General features: G+C 40.1%; 1 protein-coding gene across 10 annotated transcripts in view; it reads right to left on the bottom strand.

The window, feature by feature from the left end:
• The window catches only part of PLCH1 (phospholipase C eta 1), a 126,036-nt gene that overhangs the window by 20,543 nt on the left and 84,656 nt on the right, over positions 1 to 20,837 (bottom strand). For 8 of the 10 annotated variants that reach the window (XM_075570521.1, XM_075570523.1, XM_075570526.1 and 5 more), the window contains 7 exons: positions 18,847 to 18,967; positions 18,519 to 18,690; positions 15,048 to 15,155; positions 12,828 to 12,989; positions 6,780 to 6,845; positions 5,179 to 5,261; positions 579 to 659 (listed from right to left, as the gene is read on the bottom strand). In XM_075570521.1, the coding sequence (XP_075426636.1) occupies positions 579 to 659; positions 5,179 to 5,261; positions 6,780 to 6,845; positions 12,828 to 12,989; positions 15,048 to 15,155; positions 18,519 to 18,690; positions 18,847 to 18,967 (793 nt within the window). The remainder of the gene's footprint in view (positions 1 to 578; positions 660 to 5,178; positions 5,262 to 6,779; positions 6,846 to 12,827; positions 12,990 to 15,047; positions 15,156 to 18,518; positions 18,691 to 18,846; positions 18,968 to 20,837) is intronic. The other 2 variants (XM_075570527.1, XM_075570525.1) reach the window with 1 other exon arrangement.

Genomic DNA, 20,837 nt, shown 5'->3' on the forward strand with positions numbered 1-20,837 from the left:
GGTGCCGGGGGCTGGGCGTCTGGAACTGCCCAGCAGTTTCCCTCTGGAGGTGTCTTCTGCTTGCTGTTCTTTATTACTGTGTTATAGGATTCGTTTGTGTGTTGCTAATCTCTTTATACATTTGATACTAAATATGTTTTTGCACTATTCCTTTGTCTTTTGAAGCCATACAAGACGACCTAAGGCTGCTCCACACACCATATTTTACTGAGAAGGCTTGAATATGATCTACACTTTTGAGTGTATTGGTCATTATTTATCCCCTTGTGATTTATTTAAACACTCTGCACCATTATTCTCCTTTTTGAGCGAGGAGAATTTGAGCTTTGGAATTCTTTAAAGAAAGAACAGCATTTCCTTTGGGACCATACTGTATGTAAATGTATAGTTTATCACTACTATTTATTATATTTTGAGCAGTTTGCACTTCAACTTTCTTTTCTCAGATTGCATTCTAAGTTTAGGAACATTATTGAAACCTACAAAGCTGTAATTTCCAATTTTTAATGTACGTACAGAATAGATTAAGTTGACTGAGTCCCATGCGAGTAATACAACATGTATCTATATTTACGTACCTGTAATGAGCATTTTCATAGTCTTCCTCACCACCAATCCAAGCACAAGTAAGCAAGATGCCATATGTAGCTTGGCTCCACCTACAAGAATCAGGAGGCAATAGCTTCAATCATCCTCCCCCACCCCCTTCATTTCCAATATCTCTCTATAGTTTGGAAAATGTTATACAGGGGTAGGAAGAATGAGACAGTTAGTAAACAAAATGGGAAACAGAAAGATTGGTAGGAAAGAGAATTGAAGAAAACCACTGTTTTTTTTTTTTATACTTACAACCTAAAAGGTTCCTGTGGCCTCATTGGTTAAATGCAAATACAAAGTAAACAAGACTCATTCTCTACCAATCAAGAGAGGTGAGAAAGATACACAAAAAGGGCAGAAACGTAAAGTGTGCATATGTTTGGCAGACAGCTAGAGAAGCCGCCAATCTGATATCATTCCTGTTAAGACTGACGCTAAATGGAATGAAAACATTTAATGTATTTTAAATAGGCCCTTCCTTAATTCATAGGGAGGTAATTATATGTATGCACACCAATTTTAAAGATGTGTTAGAGTGGAAGTCCACTTGTAAATACTACTGATAATTTTCAACTTTGAAATACAAGATTATAGATGTTGCTATATGCAGGAAGCCATTTTTTATTTGTTTGCAGAGGTGCTTGGTGTCGCTTTTTGTTGGGGTTCTTCCTGGACTAACAGTAGGTAATGCAATCATATTCTAAAAGATAAAAGTGCACACAAACAGGGATCTAAGGTGCAGTACCTTTAATAAACATGAATAAAAGCAAAGTGAAAACTCATTCACAAAGTTAAAAACCATGCAAGCTCATGCAGTCCGTCACAGGTCTTCTCCCAGTGATGTCTTGTTGGTGGTTTCTCCCCAGCCACGCTTTGTGCCGCTGCTCGCCCGCACTTTCCGGCTTCCAGGTCTCTAGGCAACCTGTTGATGGTTTTTGAATCAACCCGCGTCTCATGAGGACCTAAACTAATTTCCTTCAGAAACGCGTAGCACTGAGATGCAGTCTGATTCAGCTCCTGAGATCGAGGCCGGTGGGCCGACGTCATCGGGTTGCAAGGGAACCAGATTTGTGGGAGAATAGAGGCACACATCAGGACCGGACGGGAACCAACCAACAAGATGTCACCAGGAGAAGACCAGTGAAGGACTGCATCAGAGTGAGATGACCGTGGGTGATTTTTTTTTTTGTGAGTTTTCACTTTGCCTTTATTCATGTTTATTAAAGGTACTGCAGCATAGAGGACGAGGTTCTTGTTTGTGTGCTGTAACAGCTACCTTCCTGTTGAAAGTATTTTTGCAGGAAAACCTGTGTGGGGTGCTTGAGGCCAACACTGAGTTAGCTAATTCAGAGGGGACTATCCTAATTAACCTGCTCAGATGGCTCGTTACCTCCATTAAAAAGCTTGCAGCATTGACTGCAGAGATGATCTCTAGTCCAGGCAGACACCCTGGACTGCTCAAGGGTTCACACGAGGACTGGATCTCTTTGCCCAAGAAGGAACTGGACCCTCGACCGCAGAGGAGAGAAACCCTGCACAACGACATGCAGAATCCTAACCCAGCCGAAGGTAACTGACCTCCACTATGCTACCTGGTAGTTGTTGGAAAGGGACCTAGCCTCCCAACCCATAGATAGGGTGTATGGAAAAGTGCAATGAGTGCTTTCTGTTAAACCCTGTTTTTGCTGGTAATGAAGGCAGATCACGGGCCACATCAAGGCCCATCACGGGCCACATCAAGGCCCACCACAGGCCACAACAAGGCCCACCACGGGCCACATTTGGCCCGGTAGTTGAAGAGCCTGATATAAGGGATATTGGCAGATGGAAAAATGCTGGTGTCAAGCGCTGACCGCACTATTCACTAGCCCTTGATTAGTCTGGAAATCTGCTCACTGCTTTTTCACAAGTGAGGAGATTTTCATTGTTCACATTAGTCTTGTAACAGTGACAGGAACACATTATATTTATCCAGATTAATAGATTTGTATGAGAAGAGCACATCCTACATTGTGGCTTCACTGGCTCTTCTGTCTTCAGAAAACCCTGTGGGATATCCCAGGTTGAATTGCCCACTTATCAGATGGCCCACCATGGAAATAATGGCATTGGTCAGTGCTACATACCAGAGTATTAAAGTGTTGAAAGTCAACTTTGTTACAATATTCAAAAATGCTTTGCCACCTATACTCCAACAGAGATAAACAAATGTCTTTGACCAAACAAATGGCAGCTCATTGACTAACAATGCATCACAAGTAACATCCAATATTTGTGGAAGAGGACACCAGAAGGAACAATAGGTGTCATTTGTTGAGATTTTTAATGGGTTTCAATAGTCCTCACATATTTACAGGAGAGGATTATTATGTTTCAGTGATTCCCACAGCCAGGTTCCTTTTTTAATTTGATTCCTCTTCCATTTTTTATTTGATCCCAAATAAATGTATACCAGCTGTTCTTACATTTTCACAATATAAGTATAACACATTCTTCAAAGTGCAGGTCTCCTCTAGGACAGAGGTACAAAGTAGAGCTCGACTTACACGTTCATAGTGCAATTCTTCATTTATTGTCAAAGCCAAGAACAAAGGAGGACAAACATTTCAGATCCCATATTGGACCTTTCATCAGGTGACCTTTCCCCATATGGGACCTGAAAGGTTCCTCTTCCTCTGTTCTTGGCTGTTACAATAAATGACGGATTGCACAATGAACAAAGTCGAGCTCTACTTTGTACCTGGGTCCGAGAAGAGACCGGCATTTTGAAGAATTTGTTTGTCTTTATTGTGTTGGCTGCACACACAGGATTCTCCTCGCCTGAAACTATTTCCCTGCACTTTGCAACTGCACTCTATAAGTATACCATAAGGTTACATGAAATAATATTTTGCTAGGAATAGAAACATATGGGTTGCTTTTTCTTGATCTTCTTTGCTTCTCAGACTTGTGGCTTAGTGAGATACAGAAATGTTATCCAACCAACAGTTGGTTACCATGGATCAATAAGAAGTGCAAAGAATCGAAAGGAAAGATACAAGTTAAGATAAGAAGTATTGGCCTAGATCAGGAGTGTGCAACTCCAGTCCTCAAGAGCCACCAACAGGTCAGGTTAAAGATATCCCTGCTTCAGCACAGGTGGCTTATGTGTCAAAATGACTGAGCCACCTGTGCAGAAGCCGGGATATCCCTAATACCTGGACTGTTGGTGGCCCTTGAGGACTGGAGTTGCCAACCCCTGATCTAGATGAAGGAGGTTGTCGATTGCCTTTTTTGTTTCTTGGGAGTCAATGACCCTGTAGTATTATTCTTACCTGTGTCTGGATTGATGGTGAAGAAACAAATTGTGCAACACGAGGACATCTGCTACTTAAAAAAGAGGATAAAACAGGGGGTTCGATTTCTCTTTTCAGTATGAATAATGTTTTAGGGTTAAGGTTTATTCTGAAACAAAATCCTATTTAGTTCTAAGTTCTAGTGGCCACATTGGTCTGGAAAACATGTAGACACATTGTAGGTTGGGATACCTTTTACTCTAGTATTACATCTATGAGGAACTCTCACGTTGGTCACCTAAAGTGGATTCTCACAAACTACAACAAATGTGTAAATCCTGTGAAGAATTGTTGTGTAAATAAGTGTTGGTACAATAGTTTGTATCTGCTGCAGAAATTATACGTCTCGTGCATGAATTGATTGTAGCTACAACATGAATGAAGCCTGACGGAGTGTGTTGATGATGGGTAAGTTAGAGGGAGGTAAGGGAACAAAACTGACTTAACATCAACAGAGAATTGAAAGACACCTCAGGGGCTGTCATAACATATACATCCTGCTGCAATTTCACAAGACATTTAGTCCTGGATTTACACAAATAAAGCAAGCAGACAATGCAAATGAATGGGTTATAAGGTGCCTTAAGGTTAACACAACTACAGTAAGTAAATGTGTCCCGTAATGAGTAACAAATACTAGGTAGTATCTTAGCTAATACAAAGATAATAAGATAAAACAGTATAGAATGCTTGACATTTTAAGCATATTAGTTAATATATGTATAATATAATATACAGTAATATATAATTCCAATAAATAAAAATAATACAACCATGTGCTCATATGATATATATCTATAGCATCAATGTGGATAAAAACATATCATTGTACTTATACAGAAATCAAAGACTTGATTATGTTTCCTGAGCAATAATTTTAGCTCACTTGTTCCATATCTGGACAATTGATTGATAGGACAACCGGGGAGCGGCTACTTACTAATGAATAGCAGCAATTATTACATTAAGGCCGCGTCCATAGTGCAGGATATTTAAACAAACACTATGACGCCAATGCATGTGTGTATAGTGCGTGTGCACATGCGCTACAGGAAAGCAGCGCTTCACAATACAAACAAGTTTGTATTTCAAGTGCGACGCCGGGACGCCTGAGAGCACGGAAGCTAGCGTGTTACACTATGGACACGGCCTTACATGATAAGAGCTGCAAAGCAAAAGAAACTTGAATACCAACTTTGAGGGGCTTTTGAGATAAAGTAACCAAAACATTGATGAGGACTCTGACCTGTGTCCCTGCCCTGTTTCCCTTGGAGGTAAGTCTTCATCTTCATCAGTGCTGCATGATTTGGACCTGGATTTTGATGTTCTCTGTCGGTCAAACAAGGGCACATATGTGTTAAACGATTGTGGGTTGAATTCTGCAGTGCTCCATTTGTACAGATTTGTTTTGGGTATGTTTGTGTCAACTACTTTGTAACTATTCTAGAAATGAAATGATCAAATCCGTGAGTACAGAGAGAAATAGAGGTGATGGGTAACAGTACTGATTATCTGTGCTGAAGACTAATGCCTTGCAACATTTATTAAGTAAAAATCTTCAGAGGATGTATTCCTTGTATATATCCAAACGTATCTACATACAGAACGAAATGTTCTAACAGGTTCTGTACCAATACAAACGTTGAAAAACATTCACCTTTATAGACTCAGGAATGAAGAAAAAGGGGTGTAATTGTGTACAATTGCATATATATTCTCAACTTGCAAATGTTTTCAAATTCTCTCTAAATCAGAGGATGACCAAAACAATCACACATTCCTATCCATTGCTTCTTCATGCCTGGGGAGCTGCTGTCTTTGTATGAGCTCCTGATTACTAACTAGTCTCTTTTTGTTGAAATTAGTTGTTAATTCAGCTGCATCTGGTTTCATACGAAACGCTGGTGCTACACTAGAATATACATTCCAGTGCAACATGAGCTCTCGAAATGAAAGGATTCTTGACTGCAGGAGATTATTAATGTAACGGGTGCAGCACCAGGACATGAAAGCTACTATAGATTTCACCAGCAACAGAGGAAAGGGTTCTTTACTGTAAGTCAGTTAAAATAAGGAATTCATTACCCATGGGGACTGCGGTAGCAGATACAATAGATATCTTTTTTTTTAAGTTTGGACATCTTTTGAGAAAGGAAAGGTATACAGCAGTGGTTTCCAACCTTTTTTTGGTTTAGGAATCCTAAGTGAAATTCTGAGGAACCTCAACCCTCTCTAATAGCGTAGCTGAGATCAGATGCATTGTAAGGAACCCCAACCCTCTCTAATAGCGCAGCTGAGATCAGATGCATTGTAAATGCGTCTGTATTTGGTATCATTTTAAAATGACCTGAAAATTGCAGGGAACCCTTTGGGGATGCCCGGGGAACCCTAGGGTTGAAAAATTTGGGACATACCAAAATAAGTAAACATGGTAAGGATGGTGATCCAGGGAGTAATCTGATAGCCTTTATTTGGAGTCAGGAAGGAATTTACCCCTTTAAGAAACATCATTAGATGATATGTCACTGGTGCAAGAATCATAGAGTTCCATGTGCATATTTTGGTGGTTTATGCCTCCACCAACAGGAAACTCTGGATGCCAGTCACAGTTAAAGATGCCCATTTAGTGCTCTGACTCAGACAATAATAAAAATGTAGTCAGGTACGTGACACTGAACTATTGTCTGTCTCCTGCATTCTTTTTAACAGTACTGAATTGGAAATCGTACTTGATTAAGGATAGCTTTTACTTTCATTTAATGTCAAACTAGTAAGATAAACTTTGATGGATTATCCATCAATACCATAAGAACGGTGGCAGAAACATCCACATTTTGACCTACTTACCTTGTGTTTAACTATGTTGCCCATTGATGACCTTTTGGATTTTCCTCTATCTTTCGTATCCGAATTCTGCATAATTGAACATAAGAATACAGTTGAATTTCAAATGACATAGAAGTATTTACAAACTATCCACTCTGCAACAATATTAGAAGGTACTGTATAATGAGTGGACCAAACACTTTTTAAAATGAAATAAAATCACATCTTTTCAGTAATGAGGCAATAAAGCAGCAGGTCCATATAATGACTACGAAATTTAATGAATGCATTTATATGGTACATACTTAAAAAGAGCTACTGCTAAAAATTTATAAGAGCACATTATTTAAAAAGTGGGAAAAAATGCTATTACGAGGGACAAACTAAATAACATAGTGACCAAGGTAGCCATTAAACCGGGCCTCAAAAACATATTAAAGTAGATATTACATATTAAAAAACAATTGTTGCAATAAAAATGTAAAATGTAAGAGAGGAAACAGACATTTAAAGTCAGTTCAGAAAAGAAACATCTTATAGCCGAATGTAACAAGCAAGAAATAAATGCTAAATAAATAAATACAATACAGAATGGGAAAGATAGTTTGGAATGGCAGGCAATTCATAAAAATGAATATTTACCTATAATCACATCATTATGGGTAAGGGTAAACCCTAAACAGTGACTATCCATATTTTGCAGCATTGCCTACCTTAAGCATTAGCTGCTTTGCCAATAGCTCTAAAAGCATTATGTAGGGACAGATGCTGTTTTTGTCAAGCCACCCGAATTTTACTGCAACAAAGCTTCCCTCAGGACATTGTCGAAAGCTAACAAAATGCATTTACAATGCCAGCGAAACACAAATCAGTTCATTCCTATCTATAAGCATCACTGAAAATCCAAGGACTCCAACATTAGTGATGAGCCACAGGACTCCAAAATATATCTCCAACATTGCTAGGCTCTGTGAGTGGAATTAAATATAAGGTCATATTGAAAGCAAACAATAATAAACAGTATACCCTAGGAGGAGAAATTAATAAAATATATATGAGAGTTTTTCAATGCATTGTGGTAAGCAGTTTACAGGAATACACAAAGCCACTCCATCTAGGCATATAACTGGCCAAGGAATAATTTAATGAGGAGTTTGAAAACATGAACATAGAAAAAAAGCTCATGGTATAATTAAGGATGGGCAGGTTCACGGCTTCAAAATCCGAACTTCGCCAACTTCAACGTTTCGCCGGCAGTTCGATTAGAACTTAAACTGCACTTTCAAACCCAATCCAAAACCTGTGAAAACTGGACAAACTTTTGAATTTGCAAATGAAATTTTCTTTTTTAAATTAACATTTAAAAAAAAGTTATGGTGGGTAAAAATAAAATGACAAAACCCCTCCACCGTACAGTAAATAAAAATACCACTTGTGGTGCATTTGCTTGCCTCGGACAGATCTGCGACACGGTCTTTCCCCATTATCATTTAGCAATCAGTGCTTCCACTGCAGGCAGGGATTCTGGGTAATGACATGCAAATATGCTCAGTGTGTCACTCATGACTTCTCATCCATTCTAACATAGACCCCTATAAGCTGATGAGACCCAAAAGGTTGAAATAGCTGTCTGTGAGTAGGGTTACTGGCTATGCACTTCTTTAACCCAGGCTGTGCTGGAAAGCTATGTAATGCAGCAGTCATAATCTTATAGGAGTCCATGCTAAATGGATGAGAATTAAAGACTGACACACTGTGCTGATCTGCGTGACATTACCCAGAATTCCTGGCTGCACAGGAAACAGTGTTTGCTAAGCGATAACGGGGAAAGATAGTGTGTCAGACCTGTCTGAGACATGCAAATGCACCAACAAGTTAACATTTTACATTTTAGTCAGCATTTAAAGAAATCTAAGTCAAAAACCCAAAACCAATCCGAGTTCCAGAAAACCAAAACAAGAAAGAAATGCAGAATCCAAACACTGGTGAAAGTGCCCAGCCTTCCGTAGGTATAATTAGGATTCCGATGATTACATTCACATCTTTGAAGGAATGTTTTCTATGGCACGCACTTATCAGATGTAGCAACAAAATTGGAAGACAACAAGAAAAGAACATATCAAATAACATTCATGGAGGGGAGCAGGTGCCTAGAGTGAGATACATTCTGGAAATAATTAGAGGAATGAAATGTAGTGTTTCTTCTAGTGCAGTCCTGGAAGCTATGTGAATGTAAATATAGCTGAACCCCGTTATAACGCGGTCCTTCGGGGCCACAGAATGAGACCGCGTTATAACCGGGATCGCGTTAAAATTTCGTCGCACGAGGATTTCAAATCTCGGGAGCCACGCTCAGATCGCGTAATAAACGGATTTGCGTTAAAAGCGGAATCGCGTTGTAGCGGATGGCGCTTTAACAGGGTTGAGCTGTACATTGCTTTACTGGTATTGAACCCATCAGCTAGAAAACAAAAATCAATTACATGTATTCAGCAATATGGCAATATGGCAATTGCATGCAGTGCAAAAAGCATCAATGCCACATCTGAAAAGTGGACAACTGTTCTATGAAGTTTGGGGTATTTCAAATCAGATAACTGTAGTATACAAGGGCACGGGAGTGAAATGTGAATCCGACATGACTGCAATGTATGTTGTAAGGCAGGAGTGCTCAACTTCAGCTCTCAAACACCCCCAACCGGTCAGGTTTTCAGGTAATCCTTGCTTCGGCACAGTTGGCTCAATCATAGACTCAGTTGAAGACTGAGCCTCTGACTGAGCCCCTCTGTGCTGAAGCAGGGACTGATTGTGCCACCTATGCTGAAACTAGGATTGATAGAGCCACCTGTGCTGAAGTTGGGATATCCTGAAAACCTGACCTGTTATGGGGGGTGCTTGAGGACTGGTGTTGAGTACCCCTGTTGGAATTGATCTGGTACGCTGTAAAGTATAGTGGTTTATGTATACTGTGGTGACAAAAAGTGTCAGCTTACTTGCTTTATAGCTGTATGTTTTCATGGTGACAAACCTACATCTGGCAATAATGTGGATTTCAGCACATACTATACCTAGCTTGGCCAATCAGGACTGTTTTTCAAAATTGCGGGGCCCGATGCAGGGTGTCTGTGGGTCTCTTCGTTTCCCACCTGCCCTATCTGCGGAACGGTTGTGGCAGGGGCGGCGCTGGAGGGAGCCCACCCGGGACCGTACTGACCCGGAATTTGGGTCACCGACTGGGTGGACTCCCTTCATTGCTGCCGCTACAACTGCTCTCCTGGGAGGTGAGCACGGGGCCCATTGCAGTTGCACCGATAGCACCGCCATCGATCCAGCCCGGTTGCCATTGTCTATTTCGGAGTTACGTAATTTTCTACCTAACCAGTCAACATGGCCTCTTCGAAAACCCAGATACCGATACAGGCAGTCCTCGGTTATCCGACACAATGCGTTACTCAGAATGGCGTTGGATAGTGAAACGTCTTAAAGCGAAACACGTTTTCCCATAGGAACACTGTTTAAATGAAAGGTTCCGTTCCTGAAGGCATTTATAACACTAAAATACACCAAATATTTTATGCAGGCAATAAGATATGCAGCACACACATAAATTATATAGTGTATATACTGTATTATTTATATAATATAACATAATATATAATATATTATATAGTATAATGTAATATATATATATTATATACACAAACAACTTTGCAAAGCGTTGTAAGAGCGTTGGATAAGCCGTTTTGGCGTTGTAAAAATGAACATAGGTATGCATTGCATAGCGTTGGATAACGAGGTCTGCCTGTACACACACATTCATTCTAACCCTAAGATTATTAAACTTATTAATTGGTGTACGGTCTTCACAGTAAATATGTGCTGCACAAAATGTTATTGAAAACACCAACACTGACAATGAAATTGCACACGTCCCAATTGTTTTCAATTGCAAACCTTCTAGACCAAACAGATGGTGAAATACGAATATGTGAGTTTCGTTACATTTGTTGCAAAAACATTTGCCAAGCCAACCAGTATACACGTGTCTCTAGTTTGGCTGCATCAACAAAAAAATAAGTCTTTGTTGTAAGCATCTACAGTAAACCTAATCTGATCTGCAAGACACTGTACTTGGTTTCAGCCCAGTCCCATACAACATCATTTTCACATCAATGAAATGCAGTCAACATCAACGAAGTTACTGTGACAATACTGTCAGGTTACGGTCATCGCAAACCTGCTAAAATAATGTTATTCTTATTCTGTCAGTTGAGTCACTTCTTCTATGGGGAGAAGACATCTGCAATTTAAATGCGATACCTGCTACGCTACATACTTATGTAAACTGCTATGATGTATCCAGTTTGGCTCTGCCAGTCCCAAACTAGAGATTTCTTAGTCCCATTGTTCTTACTTCTCATTTCCGAGTTCCAAACACTTTTTGAACCGTTTATCACTTCCTGAACTTCCACTGGGTCACTACTAGTTAAGGATTTCACTTATTCTTTTTAGCCTAATCATTAGGAGCATTATGATACATTATTTTTAGTGCCGGGAATCCGGTGACCCCCCGGCGCACCCACGTCAAGTGCTCACTACTTGAGCGATCACATGAAGCAGCACATTACAGGAAATGGATTCATGATTGTGGGGGGCTCCACTTCCCAGCGGATTGGCCCGATCACTCCCTACAGAACGAGAATTTGCTAATGTATGTGATAAGGGCACTGAGAGGTTAATATGGTAGGACCGTGTATTCATTTTAATATTGATGTGCTTACTAGAATGTGATGGTTATTTAATGGCCTTCAGTAAGTGGGTACTATGAATAATGCAGGTTGACAATTTCATTCAGGAGATGGGCTTCATAAAGAAACATAATTGAGAGCATTAAAGCAGAAATCCCCCCCACACCAATATACATTTATGTTGTTGGGTTCCTTACTCAAATTATGGGCTTATTCATTAAGTTCAACGTGACTGATATTGGGCCGAGAACTCGGAGCTCATGTAATAAGCTCCTTGGTCATAGCTTAAGTCACCTTCTTGGTTTAGGAAATAGTTACATGTTAACTTATTGCCTTATTCATTGGCTTTGCCAGCAAAGATATTGCTGCTGGTCATTGTTGTGTTGCCGGGTCAAAGGGGAATGAGTAATACATCCTAAAGGGAGCAATGCCAACATTGAACAAATGCCAACATATAACAAAGCAGATATACTGTACAGCAGCCATATTTGCAGAATGGGACACTTGGTCGCAGCCGATCCGCCGCTGGAACCGCCGCTTCTACAATAAGGTGAGTTTTAGGGGTTTTGGTGATTAGGATAGGGGGTTAAATTAAGGGGTTTTCGCGGTTAGGGTAGGGGGTTAATTTAAGGGAATTTAGAGTATGGGGTTAAAGATTTTAGGGTAGGGGGTTAGTATTAAGTGTTAAACTTAGGGGGATTTAGGATAATGATTAAACTTAGGGACTTATCTTAGCAGCGAAGCGGCCGGTGGCGACATGTCCCGGTGGTGAGGTGAGTTGCGGCCAAGTGCCGGGGGTCATTTGGTCGCAGCGAAACGGCCGAGACCAAATGTCCTAGACAGCATATTTGGTCCTGCTAATTCCTGGGACTAGTAAAGTTCAATGTTTCCAGAACTGTAGTACTCACTAGTTCATGCGTCTTTAAAATCCATTGAAAGTTGATAATTTCCTTTATGATTTTGAATTTAAAAGCAAAACAAGAATCACTATAGAACACCAGTTATATTTTTTCTAGATTTGTAAAGGTGAGTATTAAAATATTAGTTAACGCTATGATTCTCTTTATATCTGTATCAGACACAAGATTTCAGGAACAGACAGTAACAGCAAGTTTAAAAGACGTGCCCAAGAATACTTGCTAATAAATGGTGGTTTAAACCAACAAATTGCTATCTAAGAGCAGAAAGTATGTGTTCCACAGCTGTGACGCAATGCATTTTGAAGCAATTTGAGTTAAAAAAAAAAAAAGATCCATTCACAATTTCCAAAGAGCAGATGTGTGCCGTGTAATTATGGAGAAAATAAAACAGATGTGGATACCTGTTTCAGATTCACATTCAAGCCTTCGTGGGTTGCCTTTAATAACGCTCGAACAGTAAAGCTGTCAGGATCCTCCTTGTCTCTGATTTGCGATTCCTTTAGCAAAGACTCCAGTTTTTTCCTTATGAAAGATTCCACCTGGTGTTCTGTTGTGCCATTGCTCTGTAAAGCATAAACACAAAATCAATTGACATACTACCCATTCCATGCTCCGGGCTAATTCATAAAATCCTATTTAGCAATGCCAAAAAAAATGCACTAAATGTTTTTAGCAAGACACATTTGACATCTAGTTCATCCAAACCAATGTTTCCTACAAAGACACCACTACAACCTGCTACGTAGCTCTGTACCTCCAACAATTTGCATATTTTAGCTTTGTTATACATACAAGTCTCAAAATGTATGTAGATAAAGCCAACACTTGACTTCATAAGAGGGTAGGCTGACGTCTGAAATGCCAAGCCGTGTCCCGGTTTCCCGTTACAAGTCTCTTCTTCGGTCTCTTTGCTGCCAGAAATATTCATTGTAATTAAATGTATTCAATTCCTAATATATAATACATACAGTAGGCTTTATAAATAATACACCAAAGCAAAACAAGAAAAGACACATAATTGCATTGAGTAGATTCGGTTGAATGTCTTGAAGACGGTAACAATTCAGAAAGTAGTCAGGATATGCAGTGCGAGCCTTATTGTCATGTATTTTCATTGAGTATATTCTCTACGTCTTTAATCCATTTGGTATTTGTACCGTATGTACTGAGGCACTTTTGTAGTATGAAGCTATAACTACATTTTACTATTTTTATTGTTTAACTCTGGAGCGCAAACACATTCCCGCAGAGTGGTACAATGGGGATACAGAGTTATGCATACTACAAAAACATAAACAGTTACATACAGGTGAGGACAGACATGCACAGATACAGAGAGATAATGAGGGCCCTGCTCGTGGGCGCTTACAATCTACACGGAATGAGCGACAATGTTGAAACAAGAAGGTGAGGTGGTTGCTCATTGTAGGATAAGATGTGGCTCTGGTTAGAATATGAAGGGTGTATCCTTGGAGGGGACGTGCAGGCAGTGCACTGCTTTGAGGTGTATGTAGAAAAAAAAGATGTGACGGTGGCTGGATCAGGTGCAATAAAAATAAGCTTCTTTATTGAGAAACAAGAAGACAAAGGGTTAATACCCCACTATATATCTGAGGACACAGATATAGAGCTTGTCTCTAATATTGCCTGCTGGTTAGAATATTGCCTAGTTTGACAGCAAAGCCATTTAGGTTTTTCTGAGGGGATGTTGCATAGGAAGGAGATTGCTCAAGCTACATAGCTAGTCCCAATAGGGTTGGAGAGGGAGGGGGGTTGGATGTTAAAGGTACGCCAGAGAGGCTTCCTTGAAAAGGTGACTTTTCAGGGAGTTTTTAAACATCTGAAAGCTGGGGGAGAGTCTGATGGTGCGTGGTAGGAAACTCCAGAGAGAGGGGGCAGCACGGGAGAAGTCTTGCAGGTGGGAGTGAGAGGAGGTAATAAGGTACGAGAAAAGGCGGATGTCGTGGGCAGAACGTAGGGGGCGTTTAGGTATATATTTAATTCAACTTTTGGGGGGGAACGTATAAAGATTGTACAATTTGCTCCAAAACAAGTGCAAACATTTTCACCGGCATCAATTTGCGCCGGCACCAGATACTGCATCTTACATTTGGCACAGATTTCCTAGGAGAAGAGCTTAGCGCCACTTTACACCTGGCAGATGTATTCGATGCAAAGAGACTAAACTGCACCAGAGAAAGGTGCAAATTGTGATAAACCTCATTATAATTCTGCACCGACTATTTCCTCTCCTAGTTCCTCTTAGAACCACTCCCCAAAAATCGAACTGGCACAAGTGGAGCAAGTGATGCAGAGTCAAAATGAAGCAATTTGTAGCTGTTTTGGAGCAATGCTGCAGTTTGTATCACTTTATGTATGTCTAGGGAAAAAATTAATAAATTAGGACACTATCGCAGGAAAACAAAGTTTGAATTCAATTGGCGTTTCCAGCCAATATTGACCCCCTCACTGTTATCACAGTTCCATGAATAGTCCCATAATCTGGAATTTGGTGATACATCCACATTAGTACAGTCATTATTTTTTTTACATTTTTATGGCGATCCCACCAGATACCGTGAAAAAGATACCAATATGAAGTTCAATATGCTTCAACTTACAAAACAGTGACTTAATTTGCATTCGTCTTCTATTTCATCAGCACTGTCTTCATCGGAGACATCTCCTTCCTCAGCATCATCTGCAAGGTCATAAGACAACTTTTTCCCCTGAAAAAGAAACAAGATACAAATGAAAAATAAAAAACGAACCACAACCGTAAATCTCCCTATTAAAGTAAACGCAGCCTTAATGTCTCAGCATGCTGGGATTAGCGGATAAATGGGGCAGATTCATCGAGCCGCGATGCAGGTTTGTCTCACCCCAATCCAGCCTTAAGACTGCCGCACCCAGCATCGTGGCTTGATGTATCCCAGCCTGTGACGTTTAATTAAAGTGGAGATTTTCAACCAGAATTCTTCAAATGGAAAAGCCTTGGGGCAAAACGGACAAGAACGTCACGTGCTCTGAAAATCAGCTATGCGCAAATGTTGAGAATGACTGACTGATTTCAGAGGTGAAGGTCATTCATACCAAGTCTCTTTCAAAACCCTGTGTGCTGCGTGACGCACACTATACTGTAATTGTGAAGCGCGTTGAGTCCCATTAAAAAGCTCAAGATGAAATAAAGTTATTATTATTATTATTATTAATAATAATCTTTATGGCAAAGGGCTGTCTCTCCAACATAAAACTGCTCATCAATTATAGCCATCTGTGTTTAACTAGGGGCTGGTCGAAATTATTTACATATTTTTTATTTTGGTCACATATTTCTTTGTGAAATTCTGCAGGCGTTTCTATTTTGAAGAAATATTAATTTCAAATATTGTTTTTCAGGGACTCTTAAAACTGGCTGCTAACGTGATTAAAAAAAACAAAAAAACGTATGTTTTATAACTTGGCCACCATAGATATAGCATTTTTTTTACATTTAGATTTGATTGAATTGCTAGACTTTCAGACCAAAGCCATAACAGTTCATATTAATTATCCTTTTCATAAAACCAAGTATCACACTTGAATGGCTCTTCTAATGAAAGGATATGTCTGGTTTTCCTGGTACAATATATACTCAAATGCTGTTTTTCTAGGAGAAATGTACAATGTCTCCTGGATAAACTAAAGACTGGATCTCATTTTGAAAGTTCCAATACAAATTGAGTGATGGGCAAACTGTGATACATTTCCAATGGACCATTAATCAAATTATTATATACATAGCTATGGAAACCTCATAAGCATCTTCTTCATATATAAATACCAGAACCAATATTTAAGTTTTCATTTCTGGGACAATGAACATGATCCAATTTGCCACTGGATTAGAGAATAACAATTGATATACAGTACCTTACAGATAGCAACTAAAAATATACACAAATTCTGATTATATTCAAGGATAAATAACGTGCTAAAAGGGCTTCTCGTAGGTATGCGGTGGTTCAAGTGAAGCGAAGAGAAAAAATTAGTGCGCTAAACTAAAAGTGAAATATATGTAATATAATATTAGTATATATAAGTCACTTCAAGGCATGACCAAATATTGCAGGTCCTAACACTATCTGATTAAAATTCTTATTTACTCTATAGGTAGAGGAAGAATGATCACATTGGACCTGGTCATACCTTGAAGTGGCTTGCAGGCTTAAAATGCTTTGGTCAAAGGGTTTAACTAAATGACCCTTTTTTTCAAGAGATATATAGGTATTTCACTGCATTTTTTTGCCACATTGGATTTAGCGTTGGGCTTTTTTTTGTTATATACATTTAGCCACGCCCAGTAGCACTCCAATTGACACTTATTACTTATTACGTATATATATATATTATGTGGTAATTTTGTTTGTTTTTTTAGAGCTTGCTGGGTATCTGTGTGTTTAATATAATATTAGTGCAGGGATAAAAATAGAGAAGTGGGTTGGGTGAAAAAGAGCACCTATTGGTAAAGCAATTCATGTGTAAATAAATGTAAAGGCTCTAACCCTGTGGTGTGCAGCTAATAAACAATGATGGCTCTTTGCAAGAGAGAGATTAGAAGGACAGAAACCAGCGCAAATGATACATGGAAAAGATGTGTTTATAAAATAATTGCAAATAAGCAATACAATATTAAAATACACATAGAATAAAATGCCTCAATATTACAATGATACAATATTACCGAACCCTCAGGATGGTAGAGGGGTTGGTGAGGTTGACGGTACAGGAATACCAGCACAGTAAGTTGAATAGCAATGTCCAGGTACTGAAGCACCTTAAACCAGGTGAAATGGACCCCCGCTTCTCAATGATGTTATCAAGGAGATCCTGTTGTAGAGGGGAAACGGGGAGGTGGATTGGGTTGGGTCGACTCTATCAGAAATGGTGCAGGCTCCTGACTGCACCTACAGCACAGCAAAAACAGGTAAGCTCCGGTAGGAAAGGCACCCACTCCTGGTATTGGCAACAGTCCTGTAGATGTGAGGAAATCAGCTCCGAAAACGCTCCTGGTCTCTGGACCCAGCATCCACTGCGTCATGAGTGGAGATAGAACCCGGTAGGGTATGCGCCCGCTCCCAGTCTCAGAAAGATAAACTTCTGCGTCTCCATCGGCCTGGCAAGTGAGGTTTGTGTAGGTAATCATCCCATTTAGTAAGACAGCTGCCACGGGTCCGTTGGGAGATATACTCAGTGCTTGTGATTAGAGCAGGAGAATGCAGTGTGTAGACATCACAAAATAAAAAGCTCTTGCATACGATAAATACACTAAAGAATAGCACACAATCTATTCCTTCCAACGCGTTTCGTAGCGGGTGTTACTTCAACAGGGTTTGGTTGTAAATCGAGAAAGTGTGCTATTTCAACATGGCCTTGCAATGTAATTGGCCATAAAACAGGTGAAAACATTTGGATGACTAAAAGCCTTATTGGCCAATGGAAAATACTGATAATAAGTACAGGTAATTTTACCAGAAAGGTGGCTTGACCCGTTCCCATTCCGTCAACCTCACCAACCCCTCTACCATCCTGAGGGTTCGGTAATATTGTATCATTGTAATATTGAGGCATTTTACTCTATGTCTATTTTAATATTGTATTGCTTATTTGCAATTATTTTATAAACAAATCTTTTCCATGTATCATTTGCGCTGGTCTCTGTCCCTGTATGCTGTGGTTCAGCCTGACCATTTTTCCTTATTTCCTCTAAATACATCATCATAGTTAATAAAGATACTTTACAAACGAGAGAAAAAGTAAGCAATTCAAATAATAATTTGGGGGGTCTCTCTCTAGCATACGGAAGTCGAATAACTCGTGTCTATTCCTCCATGTAATTAGGTCCTGTTTGCTCATGCAGTGATGTTAAAGCAACTTAAACAATGTAAAGTAGCTTTTTAGAGTATCTTTACATCTCAACATCTCTTAAGATTATAGGTGTTCAGTACTTTCAAAACTGTTATCTCAACTCTATTAATCTGGGTCCTGTTTTAGTGCAATGGTCCAGTCATGATAAATGCTAGCTGCTTTTCATTCCCTGTTCAGATTTTCACCTTCACAAGTATCTTGCCCTTCAGGTTTTGAGGACAGGGAAGTTGCTTGGGGTCTCCAGTCACAACTGAGGACAGGTCCAGTTTATCTCCAAATATTTCCTTTAGGTATTGAGCAATCTTCCGCTGCTGCGGAATATTGCAGTGGTTTTCAATGGACAGTATTACAGGGTACCTAGAATAAGCCAAAAATACAACATAGTTAATTTACATCGCATGCTACTTTAATTGACCCTGTAAACCAAGTAGATCATAAAAACAGAAGTTAAAGAAATACGAAACAGAATCCAATGTTTTTTTCTGGATCAAAAAATCAAAAATATCCACATACTCATTTTTGACAAAGGCATGTTTATTGATGGCTTCCACGACATCTTTAAAAGGAATTTTTGAAGTGAGTGTGTATCCGTGATGCACCACCGGCTCTCCATCTGGTCCATCCCAACAGTCAACTGTTAAAACAAGAAGACGCCTGCTGAGAAAACGGCTTATGTAGCGATCTATGTACACTCTTTGATGAGGGGAATAGGATGTGCGTGTGCCTTAAAAGTGACACCTAGTCGTGGAGAATATAAAAGAGTTATCAAAATAAAATAAAAATGTGTATATTGAACAGAAAGGATCCTTTGACAATTGTAGCTCCAAAAGTAGGGTGTCTTTCTAGATTCCATCATTTATTTAAGCATAAATGGTCCACTAAATTTTTTTTTTTAGGGCAACGCACTCATAATGTGGAACAAAAATGACCTGGATGAAATAGATGTTTTTTTTTAACCGATCTTTATTTAATCTGGAATTCTTTCTTTCTTCCACATCACATGGCTGTGTGTTGCTCTACATATTTGTCTGAACGTCTACGCTTAAAGTAATGATGAAATTGAGACTGGCACACCCTGTTTTGGGATCTAAAATTGGCCAGGAAGCTGCCTGAAATTGATGTTTATTCAATTTGGATATTTATCCCCCTGACTATTTGAATAAAAGTTGTGCATAGAACAGAGAAGAGTAAATACAAATATGTTGGTTTTGCTTGTCTGCTCCAAAAGCAAGAACCATGTCAAGTGTCTGACATTTAAAAAACATTGTTAGACAGGAGAGTTTACACCAAACGAGACTTAGTAGAGTTTTTTTTTTTTATACAATTGAAGAGTGAAAACATGACAGGCGTAAATGTAGGATAGGCATATCATTGCAATGAGTGTGACAGGTAATTTCTCCCTAACCTTTGCTAGAATCACTTCCCAAATCACTGGCCGAGATATGAACTGAACAGTATATTGCAGGGGTTCTCAACCTTTTTTGAGCAGGGGCACCCCTGAAAGATTTTTAAAATCCCGGGGGAAACCCTTGCTATTCAGATCTCACTCACCGCCCACCTCGCTTACACGGATACACACACACCTTTTCACCAGCACACACCCAATACACTCGCCCACCCTCTTCCTACACACTCCATCTCACAAGGCATACTCACCCTTTTTCTTAATCATAAACACCCCATTCACCCCCCTCCCCTTCCGTTACTTACACCAGCGGTGCCGAAACTGGGGGGATTTTTCGGGGGGGGAGAGGAGGGTGGGAGGAAAGGCGCGGGCGGTTGCAGAGGCCTTGCACTCTTCCCTGAGGCATTTAAATGAAATGCCAGGGGACCGTGCGAGGTATCTGCAACTTCAACTTGCCGGGATCCAGCCGGCTTCTGGTCACGTCGCCATGATAACGTGACGTCAAATGACACCACGGGGTCATGTGACGTGACGCATCATCATGGAAACATGGGTCAAAAACCGCTGCAGGGTCACGTGACCCTCGGCATCACTTGACGCCTGGTCATTGGAGAGGTGGGGGGCGCGAGCTCTGGAGCCGGCACACAGGTTGGGCGCAACAACAAAAAAACAAAACTTTGTGCGCCCTGATTTATACCATATACCGCCCCCCCCCACACACACAGCCATCACACCATCCCCCTTTCCTCCCACACCACAGACATGTCAGATGCCCAGAGGGTGCTGTCTGGAATAAAGGTTTCTCTCGTGTGTGCTGGGCTGAGAGAGGAGAGGGGGATCGCAGCTTCTACATCTCCAGACAGCGCGGGAAGTACCCGCTGAGCAGCCGGTGGAGGTTTTCCCCTGGGCCACAGCTCCCTTGGTAGAGGGTCATGGAACACCCGGGTTAGCTGACACTCCAGTTGAGAAACACTAGTGTATTTATACATTGATGCTGAGATATACTTGTTCAAGAGGTCTTTTTATGTAATAGTTGCAAGGAAAAAGATATCTGCTTCCCTTGGCAAATAGCGCTGAATCTTTATTAGCACAACATAAA

Source organism: Ascaphus truei, chromosome 14 (assembly GCF_040206685.1).
Source record: "Ascaphus truei isolate aAscTru1 chromosome 14, aAscTru1.hap1, whole genome shotgun sequence".
NCBI lineage: Eukaryota > Metazoa > Chordata > Amphibia > Anura > Ascaphidae > Ascaphus > Ascaphus truei.